This window comes from Natator depressus, chromosome 2, assembly GCF_965152275.1.
Source record: "Natator depressus isolate rNatDep1 chromosome 2, rNatDep2.hap1, whole genome shotgun sequence".
Taxonomy (NCBI): Eukaryota; Metazoa; Chordata; order Testudines; family Cheloniidae; genus Natator; species Natator depressus.
Genome location: NC_134235.1, coordinates 116,137,832 through 116,153,407, shown reverse-complemented (window position 1 = coordinate 116,153,407; position 15,576 = coordinate 116,137,832). Strand labels below are relative to the sequence as shown.

At 45.0% G+C, this 15,576-nt stretch overlaps 1 protein-coding gene across 1 annotated transcript; it reads right to left on the bottom strand.

Moving 5' to 3' along the window:
• Nucleotides 1-6,945: 6,945 nt before the first annotated feature.
• Nucleotides 6,946-8,562, bottom strand: LOC141981525 (uncharacterized). Its single transcript, XM_074943179.1, has 2 exons — nucleotides 8,041-8,562; nucleotides 6,946-7,448 (listed from the first exon to the last, which is right to left on the bottom strand). Exons 1-2 carry the CDS (start codon nucleotides 8,450-8,452, stop codon nucleotides 7,141-7,143), a joined length of 720 nt encoding a protein of 239 aa, XP_074799280.1. The 5' UTR covers nucleotides 8,453-8,562; the 3' UTR covers nucleotides 6,946-7,140.
• Nucleotides 8,563-15,576: the final 7,014 nt, after the last annotated feature.

The window sequence follows — 15,576 nt, the reverse complement described above, 5'->3', positions numbered from 1 at the left end:
AAACTGTTTCTTTCTTTAAAACTTCTCAAGCTGGTGACATCAAATGTCCTTGGACAAAGGGGGTGTACTTAGGACCTTCCATATGGAAAGAACAATTTCAGGGATCAGTAGTATATACATCTGTGGAAAATCAATGCAGGAGTTTTGGGGGAGGAGGAATGAAGGGGAGTGGGCTAGACTTTAGAACAAGATTTTTTATTGCACCATATGAAGCCCGAGGACAATGTAAGGAGGACATATTAGAATGCTGAGGCTTTGATTCTTCCTCATTTACATGGGTAGTGTTTTTTAACAGTGCAACTTCATTGACTTTGATGGAGTTACTCCCAATTTACATCTGTGTAAGATATAAGTAAGTCTTATATGTGGAAGTGAGGAATGGAATTTTCCTTTTACTATCTACAATAATATTTTATTGTACAATAAAAAAGAGGTTGAAAGAAATAGGCACGTGGATGTTGAAGGTGAGGCATGGAAGGAAGCTTATAAAGGGGTCTGCAAAAGGCTGTAGGTACCACTAGTCACTTCCTTAGTGTGAGGCTTAAGTGGTTCTATAGGGCATTGCATTGGCTTTTGACAGTGGGAAGATTCTCACCTTCAATGCAATGAATACAGAGTTCGAGAAGAGTTCAGCTTTTAATAAAGTGTTTCATCATGAAATCATGCTATCATGCCTAGGTAGTACTGGGCATGCTAAATCTCTACAAGTCATGGTGATCCAGATTAAACATTTATCATTCCATTAACCACCAACATCCGGGAACTAAAGCAGCACACTTTAACGTGTCAGCTATGTTGTCCAGTGAAGTCACATTCTTCCCATTCATACCTTGCTTGAAAGTAGTGGTTTGCTTCATGCTAATATTCCTGTCATGCTGGTTAGGGCAGTGTCAGATCACCTGCCATGTATTGTGATTTCTACCTGCCCAGGAAGTAGTATAGCATTCAAAGAGAATTTTCAGAAATACTTCAAGTTTTTGATTATTCTTCTCTTTCTTCATTATATCCTTAGCTGAAGTCCTGTAACATCCATTGATCTACAGAAGTCTGCATGCAGTTTTGCAACATTTGATATTATTTCTACTGTGTCATCATCATGACTAAGCCTCAGTAAAATATTATACAAACATTTCCATGTTATTTTTATTCTTAGATATGTTTTCCCAGTTACCTCTCACTTCCATGCTTTTCCTTCCATTCTTACTCACTTTCAATCTATCCTTTCACCACCACCCCAGAAATGTATAGAACATGTATGTTTGTTGTATGCAAAGAAATGTATAACTTTGTAAATTATAAATAATAGCAGTAATAATGTATTTTCCACTATGGATTTCTTAGAGTTTTTCCACCACAGTTTCATATGCTCTATTTGTACCCCGTGCAAGGGTTTTATCTCAGCAATATTTTTTTTATATTTTTAGGGTCATTGTAAGATAATTTTCAAATAGAAAAGGTTCCACATTTCCTAGCCCTAGTAGTGAGTAGTTTGTTCCTCCTGCCTGACTTATTCAGTAACAAACACTGAAGTAGAAGATGACATCTGACTCACTTCCATTGTAATTGGTTGTCATTTTACAAACACAAGATTGTTATTGATTCAATCAGACAGAAGGAAGTGGAAATGTATAAATAATAATTAAAAACTATTAATATAAAGGTGCTAATTATAAGTATATTATGCACCCATGACACCCTTCAGCCCAGGGGCTCAGTCACGTCAAGTGGCTTTGTGATCAGCAATAAGGGGAGGGGATACATGGAAAGCATACATGAAAGTTTTTTGGGATGTTGGTATATTTTCACTATAGGTTGAATATAGTGAAGTGAGTGACACTCTTGAAGGTGTATTCTGCTAAAGCACTGGACTAGGATTCAGAAGATCAGGGATCTGTTTCCAACTCTGCCACAGACTTCTGTGTGACGTTGGGCAAGTCTCTTAATGTCTCTCCATTTCCTTTTCCCCATCTGGAAAATGGGGACAATGCTTCCCTACGTCACAAAGGTATAATGGAGTAAGTTTTGTGAGCTGTTTAGCTACTATGGTGATAGCAGCCATACAGTATGTTATGCTTAAGGTATTACCAACTACAATAGCAAATGGTACTCATGTAGCTTTTGTAAGGTACACTATACTGAGGCTAAACATGTCAAACTGAATGCTCAGAAGGAGTTAGAGGCCTACTGTCTATTTTCTATCAAATAGTCAAAGTTAGGAACCTAACTGCTTCTGAACATTCAGCCCTTCAGAATGCAGTATGCTTAGTAACTTGCTGGTAAGAATGATAATCTTGATTTACTAGTTTCCAGGCTGAAAATATATCTTATATTCTAGTATCGTTTTAGTCAGCATCAAGACTTCCATTGAGCTCAGGGGTGTCAAATCTTGAACCTCTCTTTGTTTTTATTCATTTCAAATACAGAATTTGTCATAATTTGTTGTTGCATGGGATTTTGTCTTTTGCCAGTTCCCCAAAGCGTTTCATGTTCTGTCTTTGACTAGACACTGGATTTGTAGATAATGTGAAAAACTACTCTCAAGTGTGCTTGCCCCTGAGCAAGAACTCCCCAGAAGAGTGGCAAATGTAAATCAACTCCTTTACCTTCCAAATGTGAGGAGATTTAGGGGAGCACGAGGAGTAGCTTCATCACACATGAACAGAGCTGATCTTCCCTCCCACACCCAAATAAAGAGGTGTCAGAAATGGAGTTTTATTGAATGTGAAACTTTTTCATGAAAGTTTAATTTGATAATATAATTTTTTTGTTTTATGACAAGCTTTCTCAATGAAAAACTCCATCTCTAAACCCAATTTTTCATCATTTAAAAAGGTTATTTTAGGGATGCTGTCAGTTAGGAAGGTTTGTGATGGCTGCTCTGTCACTTTCTTCTGTGCATGAAGATGTCTCGATACCTTTTGACAGAATTACAGTGATGACCTGGCTAATTCGTACACAGCTATCATATATCGTACAATTTAACAGAGAAAAACAAAACAATCTTTTACACATTAAGCCCAAACTTGCTGTCACTGAAGTCAGTTGGAGCATTGGTCTTGCAAATACAATGCAGTTACCTTACAATGCTAAACACATGAAAGAGAAAGAAGAGCCTCTTGGCTGGTACACTTCGAGAAGTAGCCAATAGTAGCAGGCTATTACCTGTTCTAGGGTATGTCTACACTATGAAATCAGGTCGAATTTATAGAAGTCGGTTTTTTAGAAATCGGTTTTATATATTCGAGTGTGTGTGTCCCCACAGAAAATGCTCTAAGTGCATTAAGTGCATTAACTCGGCGGAACGCTTCCACAGTACCGAGGCTAGAGTCGACTTCCGGAGCGTTGCACTGTGGGTAGCTATCCCACAGTTCCCGCAGTCTCCGCTGCCCATTGGAATTCTGGGTTGAGATCCCAGTGCCTGATGGGGCTAAAACATTGTCGCGGGTGGTTCTGGGTACATATCGTCAGGCCCTCGTTCCCTCCCTCCCTCCGTGACAGCAAGGGCAGACAATAGTTTCGCGCCTTTTTTCCTGAGTTACCTGTGCAGACGCCATACCACGGCAAGCATGGAGCCCGCTCAGGTAACCGTCACAGTATGTCTCCTGGGTGCTGGCAGACACGGTACTGCATTGCTACACAGTAGCAGCAACCCATTGCCTTCTGGCAGCAGACGGTGCAATATGACTGGTAGCCGTCATCGTCATGTCCGAGGTGCTCCTGGCCGCGTCGGCCGGGAGCGCCTGGACAGACATGGGCGCAGGGACTAAGTTTGGAGTGACTTGACCAGGTCATTCTCTTTAGTCCTGCAGTCAGTCCTATTGAACCATCTTATGGTGAGCAGGCAGGCAATATGGATTGCTAGCAGTTGTACTGTACCATCTTCTGCCGGGCAGGCAAGAGATGGGGATGGCTAGCAGTCATATTGCACCATCTTCTGGCGGGCAGGCAAGAGATGAGGATGGCTAGCAGTCGTATTGCACCGTCTTCTGCCGAGCAGCCATGAGATGTGGATGGCTTGCAGTCCTTCTGCACCGTCTGCTGCCAGCCAAAGATGTAAAAGATAGATGGAGTGGATCAAAACAAGAAATAGACCAGATTTGTTTTGTACTCATTTGCTTCCCCCGCTCCCCTGTCTAGGGGACTCATTCCTCTAAGTCACACTGCAGTCACTCACAGAGAAGGTGCAGCAAGGTAAATCTAGCCATGTATCAATCAGAGGCCAGACTAACCTCATTGTTCCAATAAGAACAATAACTTAGGTGCACCATTTCTTTTTGGAACCCTCCGTGAAGTACTGCCTGAAATACTCCTTGATGTAAAGCCACCCCCTTTGTTGATTTTAGCTCCCTGAAGCCAACCCTGTAAGCCGTGTCCTTAGTCGCCCCTCCCTGCGTCAGAGCAACGGCAAACAATCGTGCATCTGAGTTGAGAGTGCTGTCCAGAGCAGTCACAATGGAGCACTGTGACGGGGCTAAAACATTGTCGCGGGTGGTTCTGGGTACATATCATCAGGCCCCCGTTCCCTCCCTCCCTCCGTGAAAGCAAGGGCAGACAATCGTTTCGCGCCTTTTTTCCTGAGTTACCTGTGCAGACGCCATACCACGGCAAGCATGGAGCCCGCTCAGGTAACCGTCACCCTATGTCTCCTGGGTGCTGGCAGACGTGGTACTGCATTGCTACACAGCACCATCAACCCCTTGCCTTGTGGCAGCAGACAGTACAGCATGACTGGTAGCCGTCCTCGTCATGTCCGAGGTGCTCCTGGCCACACATGGGCGCAGGGACTAAATTTGGAGTGACTTGACCAGGTCATTCTCTTTAGTCCTGCAGTCAGTCCTATTGAACCGTCTTATGGTGAGCAGGCAGGCGATACGGATTGCTAGCAGTCCTATTGCATCATCTTCTGCCGGGCAGCCATGAGATGTGGATGGCATGCAGTCCTTCTGCACCGTCTGCTGCCAGCCAAAGATGTAAAAGATAGATGGAGTGGATCAAAACAAGAAATAGAACAGATTTGTTTTGTACTCATTTGCTTTCCCCCCCGTCTAGGGGACTCATTCCTCTAGGTCACACTGCAGTCACTCACAGAGAAGGTGCAGCAAGGTAAATCTAGCCATGTATCAATCAGAGGCCAGACTAACCTCCTTGTTCCAATAAGAACAATAACTTAGGTGCACCATTTCTTATTGGAACCCTCCGTGAAGTCCTGCCTGAAATACTCCTTGATGTAAAGCCACCCCCTTTGTTGATTTTAGCTCCCTGAAGCCAATCCTGTAAGCCGTGTCGTCAGTCGCCCCTCCCTCCATCAGAGAAACAGCAGACAATCGTTCCGCGCCTTTTTTCTGTGCGGACGCCATACCAAGGCAAGCATGGAGGCCGCTCAGCTCACTTTGGCAATTAGGAGCACATTAAACACCACACGCATTATCCAGCAGTATATGCAGCACCAGAACCTGGCAAAGCGATACCGGGCGAGGAGGCGACGTCAGCGCGGTCACGTGAGTGATCAGGACATGGACACAGATTTCTCTGAAAAAATGGGCCCTGCCAATGCATGCATCATGGTGCTAATGGGGCAGGTTCATGCTGTGGAACGCCGATTCTGGGCTCGGGAAACAAGCACAGACTGGTGGGACCGCATAGTGTTGCAGGTCTGGGACGATTCCCAGTGGCTGCGAAACTTTCGCATGCGTAGGGGCACTTTCATGGAACTTTGTGACTTGCTTTCCCCTGCCCTGAAGCGCATGAATACCAAGATGAGAGCAGCCCTCACAGTTGAGAAGCGAGTGGCGATAGCCCTGTGGAAGCTTGCAACGCCAGACAGCTACCGGTCAGTTGGGAATCAATTTGGAGTGGGCAAATCTACTGTTGGAGCTTCTGTGATGCAAGTAGCCCATGCAATCAAAGATCTGCTGATATCAAGGGTAGTGACCCTGGGAAATGTGCAGGTCATAGTGGATGGCTTTGCTGCGATGGGATTCCCTAACTGTGGTGGGGCCATAGACGGAACCCATATCCCTATCTTGGCACCGGAGCACCAAGCCGCCGAGTACATAAACCGCAAGGGGTACTTTTCCATAGTGCTGCAAGCTCTGGTGGATCACAAGGGACGTTTCACCAACATCAGCGTGGGATGGCCGGGAAAGATACATGACGCTCGCATCTTCAGGAACTCTGGTCTGTTTCTAAAGCTGCAGGAAGGGACTTTATTCCCAGACCAGAAAATAACTGTTGGGGACGTTGAAATGCCTATATGTATCCTTGGGGACCCAGCCTACCCCTTAATGCCATGGCTCATGAAGCCGTACACAGGCAGCCTGGACAGTAGTCAGGAACTGTTCAACTACAGCCTGAGCAAGTGCAGAATGGTGGTAGAATGTGCATTTGGACGTTTAAAGGCGCGCTGGCGCAGTTTACTGACTCGCTGAGACCTCAGCGAAACCAATATTCCCACTGTTATTACTGCTTGCTGTGTGCTCCACAATATCTGTGAGAGTAAGGGGGAGATGTTTATGGCAGGGTGGGAGGTTGAGGGAAATCACCTGGCTGCTGGTTACGCGCAGCCAGACACCAGGGCAGTTAGAAGAGCACAGGAGGGCGCGGTACACATCAGAGAAGCTTTGAAAACCAGTTTCATGACTGGCCAGGCTACGGTGTGAAAGTTCTCTTTGTTTCTCCTTGATGAAACCCCCCGCCCCTTGGTTCACTCTACTTTCCTGCAAGCTAACCACCCTCCCCTCCTCCCTTTAATCATTGCTTGCAGAGGCAATAAAGTCATTGTTGCTTCACATTCATGCATTCTTTATTCATTCATCACACAAATAGGGGGATGACTACCAAGGTAGCCCAGGAGGGGTGGTGGAGGAGGGAAGGAAAATGCCAAACAGCACTTTAAAAGTTTACAACTTTAAAATTTATTGAATGCCAGCCTTCTTTTTTTGGGGCAATCCTCTGTGGCGGAGTGGCTGGTTGGCCGGTGGCCCCCCCACCGCGTTCTTGGGCGTCTGGGTGTGGAGGCTATGGAACTTGGGGAGGAGGGCGGTTGGTTACACAGGGGCTGTAGTGGCAGTCTGTGCTCCAGCTGCCTTTGCTGCAGCTCAACCATACACTGGACCATACTGGTTTGGTCCTCCAGCAGCCTCAGCATTGAATCCTGCCTCCTCTCATCACGCTGCCGCCACATTTGAGCTTCAGCCCTGTCTTCAGCCCGCCACTTACTCTCTTCAGCCTGCCACTTACTCTCTTCAGCCCGCCACCTCTCCTTTGGTCATTTTGTGCTTTCCTGCACTCTGACATTATTTGCCTCCACGCATTCGTCTGTGCTCTGTCAGTGTGGGAGGACAGCATGAGCTCGGAGAACATTTCATCTCGAGTGCATTTTTTTTTCTTTCTAATCTTCACTAGCCTCTGGGATGGAGAAGATCCTGTGATCATTGAAACACATGCAGCTGGTGGAGAAAAAAAAAGGGACAGCGGTATTTAAAAAGACACCTTTTATAAAACAGTGGCTACACTCTTTCAGGGTAAACCTTGCTGTTAACATTACATACATAGCACATGTGCTTTCATTACAAGGTCGCATTTTGCCTCCCCCTACTGCGTGGCTACCCCCTCAACCCTCCCCCCCCCCCCCCCGTGGCTAACAGCGGGGAACATTTCTGTTCAGCCGCAGGCTAACAGCCCAGCAGGAATGGGCTCCTCTGAGTGTCCCCTGAAGAAAAGCACCCTATTTCAACCAGGTGACCATGAATGATATCTCACTCTCCTGAGGATAACACAGAGAGATAAAGAACGGATGTTGTTTGAACGCCAGCAAACATACACTGCAATGCTTTGTTCTACAATGATTCCCGAGTACATGTTACTGGCCTGGAGTGGTAAAGTGTCCTACCATGGAGGACGCAATAAGGCTGCCCTCCCCAGAGACCTTTTGCAAAGGCTTTGGGAGTACATCCAGGAGAGCCGCGAATGCCAAGGCAAAGTAATCCTTTCACATGCTTGCTTTTAAACCATGTATAGTATTTTAAAAGGTACACTCACCGGAGGTCCCTTCTCCACCTGCCGGGTCCAGGAGGTAGCCTTGGGTGGGTTCGGGGGGTACTGGCTCCAGGTCCAGGGTGAGAAACAGTTCCTGGCTGTCGGGAAAACCGGTTTCTCCGCTTGCTTGCTGTGAGCTATCTACAACCTCCTCCTCCTCATCATCATCATCTTCTTCGTCCCCAAAACCTGCTTCCGTGTTGCCTCCATCTCCATTGAAGGAGTCAAACAACACAGCTGGGGTAGTGGTGGCTGAACCCCCTAAAATGGCATGCAGCTCATCATAGAAGCTGCATGTTTGGGGCTCTGACCCGGAGCGGCCGTTCGCCTCTCTGGTTTTCTGGTAGGCTTGCCTCAGCTCCTTAAGTTTCACGCGGCACTGCTTCGGGTCCCTATTATGGCCTCTGTCCTTCATGCCCTGGGAGATTTTGACAAAGGTTTTGGCATTTCGAAAACTGGAACGGAGTTCTGATAGCACGGATTCCTCTCCCCATACAGCGATCAGATGCCGTACCTCCTGTTCAGTCTATGCTGGAGCTCTTTTGCGATTCTGGGACTCCATCATGGTCACCTCTGCTGATGGGCTCTGCATGGTCACCTGCAGCTTGCCACGTTGGCCAAACAGGAAATGAGATTAAAAAGTTCGTGGTTCTTTTCCTGTCTACCTGGCCAGTGCATCTGAGTTGAGAGTGCTGTCCAGAGCGGTCACAATGGAGCACTCTGGGATAGCTCCCGGAGGCCAATACCGTCGAATTGTGTCCACAGTACCCCAAATTCGACCCGGCAAGGCCGATTTAAGCGCTAATCCACTTGTCAGGGGTGGAGTAAGGAAATCGATTTTAAGAGCCCTTTAAGTCGAAATAAAGGGCTTCATCGTGTGGACGGGTGCAGGTTTACATCGATTTAACGCTGCTAAATTCGACCTGAAGTCCTAGTGTAGACCAGGGCCTAGTATATTGTAAGCAAGGCTTCCAGCTGTAAGCTTCAGCTCTTTTCACCAGGAATGCTGGACAATTTCCCCCATTGGATTCGTTGGTGAATGTGTTTGATTCTGAATATCTGAACAAGGAGTTTAAAATAAAATCAGGGCACTTTACACTGCTGCAGGTCACCCTGCTTCTCCTTATCAACTGCAAATCTAAAGATTGGGCCAGGACTGACAATGCAAGATGGGGTTGTTGTAGCCATATTGGTCCCAGGATATTAGAGAGACAAGGTGGAGGAGGTAATATCTTGTCTCTCGCACAAATGGAAGTTGGTGCAATAAAAGATATTACCTCACCCATGTTGTCTCTCTAATTCAAGACAGGGAGAGTCTGAGCTGTGAAATGGAGACCTACAGAAAGACCCATCAAGACAGCTTATTAGCAACATTCAATGAAGATGCAAAAAAAGAAGCCTTTTCCCTGGTCAGCTATGTTTGTTTTTGTTACTGTTGTAAATAGGACAACTTAAAGGTGTGCTCTAAGATGTACACTAGGTAGTTTTCAAATACCTCTTACCCGGGCAACCATTAGTTTGTTTATAAATATCAAAGCTTTAATCGGTGCATTTATGATAACGCACTACTTGTACCTATTAGATAACAAAAGGAAAACATTATGCATATAAAGTATGAATTTTTTTTGCCATTTAAAATCCCTTCCCAGCAGCATAGCTAATGTCTACACTGAAGCACTACAGTGGCACAGCTGTTATGTTTTAAATGTAGACAAGCCCTCAGTCGGACTCACTGGGCAGAGCCCATAGTGCACAGACTCAGTCTTGGAGGTGCTGAGGCTGCATCGTCTACCCTTAAGAAAGGGTGGGATCCCTGAGAGAGTCTGGACCACTGAAGGAGTTCATCCCAGGGAGTGTTTAAACTCTGGGGCACAGGATAGATCCTGTGGATATCTGACAGTTACAGATGTCTTCTAATTTCAGATCTTACCTAAAATAAAAATTTTGGGGGGTGAGATTGTATGTAGAGATATGCATCTCTGCAGTGCACGCACACAGTTCCCAGGGGTTAGAATGTGAGGTTTCAGTTTGAGCCTTTGTCTAGGAGCAACCTAAGCAGAGACGAGAGCAGCAGGAGGCAAGACAAACAGAAAATTTCTGTACAGGTTGAGGTGAAGCTATAATGTATTTGCCGTTATACAGTCCCTTTCAGTCTTAGGTAACCGGAGTAACTGCATCATTTCAGTGATCAGCCAGGATTAAAAGTTGGGGGAAGGAGAGGAAAGAGAAATGTCAGAGTCAAGAGGGAAAATACACCACAGGTGAAATCCTGGCCCACTGAAATCAATTCGAATTTTGCCTTTGACTTCAATGGGATTGGGATTTCACCCCAGGAGTATCTATAAAGGGTGCAGGTAATTTCCACTAATTTTAGATCATGTACTTCACAATAACCCTTCAAGGGAAGTAGTGTAAACTCCATTTAGAAGTACACTGAATAAAGCACCAGATAATGTATTGTGGGGACCCACCACAGACAGGAAGATGGATCAAATACCACCGTATGTACTTCCATTGACTCCTGTAGGATAATACTTACACTAAGACTGATTTTGCCCTAGTAAAGGATCACATATTACAAAGTCTGTTCTTGCTGCAGCTCAGGTCAGTGTGGACAAAACTGAGCTCTAGGTTACAAGATTGAAATACGACATTTTGGGCGTCAAAGTTGTTATGTGGCATTGTGACCTGGAATAAAGGTTCAGCTCAGAACAAGCATACAGTTTTATGAGATCTCAGTAGGTCAAGTGCTTCCAACCCCACCCTGAGGACTGGGGCCTTCTATGAACCAGAGGTGCTTCTGTTTGCTTGGTCAGGAAGGAGATCATGAGCCAGTTTAAAACCAGGCTATTATCCAAAAATCCTTTCATTGTCTGTTGGTCCTTGAAGAATCCAGTTTGAACTAGTGTATTCAAACTTTTCCAGGGGGTGGTGTTTCTCTGGAGATGTTATAACCTGAGTGAAATTTGCCTAATCATTCCCTGCTGTTCTCTTATTTACCTTTCCTATGGACAAACATAAGATCCCTCAACAACACACAAGTAATTGCATTTTTAATACAGTGGACCACAAAGGCAGTAAACCTAATTCAATAAGGTTTAACGTAATTCAATAAACTTCATTCAGGATATTGCAGGAAATTGTCAGTCTGTCACAGAGAGTTCCTACTGCAGCCCTTATCTCCTACCAGCTGAACAAAGAGCTTGCATTATGTAGTTCTGCAAACACTAGACCTCAGTCACAGCCCCTGGACTAGGCCTGTCATCAGTCCCTCCAAACTACATTCCTCAGAATAACTTTGTCCTGGGTCAGGGCCATGCCTGGCCTATAAACTGCTTTCAAGTGCCAGCATACACCCTGTTGGGTTCCTCATTTTACACTTATAAAAAACAAAGCTTTAAGTTTGATTAAAAAAACAAAACACAACCACGCATAGCTAGTATATATTGACGTAAAGAAACCAGCAAAACCCCAGAACTAAAATCAGAGTTCTCTTCAATAAAGTATTCTGGATTATACAGAAATCTCTCTTTTTATTTTTTACCCTCCCATGTGTCCTCCTTGCTATCTTTGTCCCCTGTTTTAGATGGCTTTAAAATTCTCTCCTCACACTTCTCTTACTTTAAGATTAAGAAGATATTTTCCCTTCTCTTCCCTGACACTGCCAGCCAAATGGTCTTTTCTACTTTCTAAGTCAACATGGGCCTCCTGGTAGACAGGTGTTTCCTGGTTGGAGGTTCTATTTCCAGGGATGATTCAGCAGAAAACAGGACACCTGGGTTATGACGACTAGAAGTGGTGGCAACTGCAGAATATTTTTAAGTGCAATCATACTATATTTATTAATACTCGATGAACAAACTGCACTGAGAAAAGGGGCTATGTCCATAAATATTTGCTGCCCCACTACTTCTCCAGTTCTAATAGTTTTAATTTCTAATATAGGGAGACTTTCTCTGTATCTCCAGACTGCCACAGGAAATCCCTCAATTTCTTCCCAGGAAGTGTGACAACAAATCTTTTGCTTCTGAGCTGCTCATAGTTGTCTGAATATAATTTTTCTGCACAGATGGATCAGTTTTTCCACAGGGAAAAACGTAGCTAATAAGGCTGGAATAAGACTACACTGTGTGCTTACAAAAGATCTTTGCAGGCAGCAGTCTGAATCTAAAGGAAGCCTCTTGATCCTTCAACTGCAGGAAAATCTAGCAGAGAACAATGAATATCCCTCAGATATCCCTCCTGTCCTGATAAGATAGTTGAATCAATTTAAACCCCAAAGTATCTCACCCACAAAGCTAAAATTATGCTTGTGAAAGGGTACTACCTGCTTTTTGGTGAACAAGGGATTAACTTCAGTTTAGTTTCCTTCTCACCTTGCACAGGTTCTTAGGAAAAGGACTATAAGCTGGTTGGTTGAGCTACATACCTGAGAATGGACTCTACCTGTGGGGTGATAGGTCTTGACTGAACCTCCAGCTGGGCTTATTTTTGTTTCTGCCTATTTTAACCCTAACTTGCTTCCTTGTTATAAACTTTATTCATTGAGGGAAGAGAGCTTGCTGGCTATTACTGTGTTATTTTCTGCAGCATCCTTCCAACGACGATCCTATTATTATTTATTGCTTTAAATTATTAACAGCAGCAATCCTGAACATTAAAATAGAGGCTGCAGCTGAGGGACACAGCAAAAGCAGCAGCAGAGGAAGCTTATAATGATGGGGGATGGAATTCTTCAACTCATATAGAGCTTTCAGAAAATGTTATAGAAGGGATTTTCTACGGTGCTCAGCATTGACCTAACTCTGCTACCACTGAAGTCAGTGGGAGATTTACCACTGAGCAGTTAGGCCATCGCTGACTGCTTTTGAAAATCCCATCTTACGTGTGTTGAAGAATCATTTCAACCTTCCTTTGCTATTTTTGTTGTTATGTCTCTAAGTGGGATCCCTGTCACAGATTTTACAGCCTGATGTTGCATGTTTGAGTCTTTGCAGACAGAAAGCTCTGGTCCAGGTTAAATGGAAATAATGTTAAACTATTCTGGTCTGGCCTTGTGATAGGGTGCACTGGTACCGCGAGGGGTAACTCTACTCTCTGGGCCGAGGAGGTCATGCCCCTGTGGCCCTGCTGGGCATGCTCCAGCTGGAGACTAGATATAAAAGTAAAATACCCTTTATTCCAATCCCTCCCAACTACAGTGTCTGAGTGACATCCCTTGTGAAGGGGTTGCTATATAGCATCCCTGCATCATTCCATCAGTCTGTAATTGTTTCATTTTACTTTTTGAGTTTTACTGCATCAGTTAAGCTTTATCTGTGTTGTGTCAATGTGAGATGACTTTGGTCTGTGAAATCTTTCTTCGCAGCATTTCCTTCTTGGATTTATGATCTCTAGCCAATTCACTCCTCCGAGCTTTTCATAATGCTGCAGTTACCACTATCTTTGAATATCAGTGCAAGTACTCAACATGGAAGCCCATGCAGACAAATACAAGAATGGCCTGGGAAAGTGGTGAAAGCCAAATTTAGCAAGCAGCTAGTGCTGTCCTGAGTGACATTACCTACCGGCTCCTAGAAAGTTTCAACTCTTTCCCAGCAACAGGAATTAGATCTTCTACAAATTCCAGCATAAAGTGGATAGTGGTTAATAAAGATGAACCACTCCTGTTAAGGTGCATGCATGTAATATAAACTTAGGGCTGGATTTCACAGCCCTTATTCATGTGAGTAGTTTCACTGATTTCTAATGGAACTACTCAGATGAGTAAGGGTGGTAGGATCAGGCACTTAGCCAGAGGAAAGCACAAAGGGCCAGATTTTTAAAGGTTTTAGGCCTAAGTGATTTTCAATCCCATTTTCAAGAGTCCGTTCAGCAAGACTTAGGCCTGATTTTCAGCTAAAACTTTGTTGACTTAGCTGCATTGCTCAGGGCTGTGAAAAATGTCACACCCTGTGCAAGGTCATTAGGTCAACCTACGCCCTAGTATAGACACCACTAAGTCAACGGACAAATTCTTCCATCAACCAAGCTACCACCTCTTGAGGGGTGGACATACTACAGCGACAAAAAAAAAAACCATCTGCCACTTCAGCAAGGATCTGCAGGTGTGCTGCTGTGGCACTTATAGTGTAGACGTAGCTTTAGGTTCCTAGGTGCCTAAATCACATTGGAAAATTGGATTTATCCATCACATAAGCCTTGCAACACTCAGTGGAGTAACACCTAAATGCCTTAAAAAAAATCTAGGCCGAGAGCATTTTTTATTTCCAATAACATTGTGACCATTCTAGCTTCCATTTCTTTTATATACTGTGCATCTCTTTACTGTTTTCTAGCATAGGAAGCTGTAGTGGTCCCTCCATCTCAGGCTTGGAAGGAGGCCACTCTGACTCACTGCGTCAGGCAACAAATAGCAGTCAGTTAGCAGTCTATGGCTCTGGTCCTCTGGGCAGGGCAGAGCAACACACAGTCTATAGCCATAGTCTTCTGGCTGGGGCAGACAGTAGTTAGCAGTCTAGTGTTCTGACCCTCTGGGCAGGGCAGAGCAAGGAACAGTCATTAGCCCAAAGCCTCCTGGTTAGGACAGACAGCAAGAAGAGATTTCAGGCCTAAAGGTTTAAGATAAGCATGTGGCCAAATGCCAGCTGTTGGGTTGGCAGCAGGGGTTTAGGGGGTCCCAGGTCCACCTACTCCAGTGGGTCCCAGCTTAGGGCCCTAGCAGTGGTGGGTGGTTCCACCACTGGATCAGCAGGGATCCCGCCAAATCACACTGACTCGCTTCCTGGCAGCACAACCAGACTAATATCTGGTTCTCCTGGGCTACTTCCTACTGCCATCCATTGGCTCAGCTCAGTTGGCCACACGTCCTCCGCAGCTTCTGGGTAGATGGCCAATGGTAGTTCTAGTACCTCCTCTCCGTCCGCAGTCCCCTTCGGGGGCAGGGTGTAGGTGACTCCGGGCCTAGTCTGGAGTTCTGCAGAGGGCTTGAGATATCTGCCTCCTTCCCTGGCTCGGGCCCAGCTGAGCTGTGGAGAGCACTCCGCACTCTACAGGATTAAGCCATAAACATGGAATCATGTAGCACAGGCTTGCGATGGAGTAGGAGAATAAAATAGTATGGCATGGCCGAGCAAATGTTGTAGACACAGGCCCTATTGCAAAAGCTTTCCTATTCAGGAAAGGTGTTCAAGCACATGCTTAAAGTGTTTACGTGTTTTCCTGAATCAAGGCAACATAGAAAACAAGACAGCAAAGCCTGGTAATGGATACAATATGAAGAAAAAGGGCTCCATATGCTAAGAACATTATTCAATTTATCAGGAAACTGACAGCATGGGCAGCAAGACTTGAGCCAAACAATACCAAAGCAAATTAAAGCTACAAGAATAAAATTATTTCCCTTGAAAAATAACTTCTAATGAATGCTTAGATGCCTCCATGTGGTCATCTAGGCCAACCTCTACAAAAGGTAGTTCAGGTGTCATGAGGATCATCAAGAAACAAACATGATCGAGATCCATTCCTTCTTGAAATTAG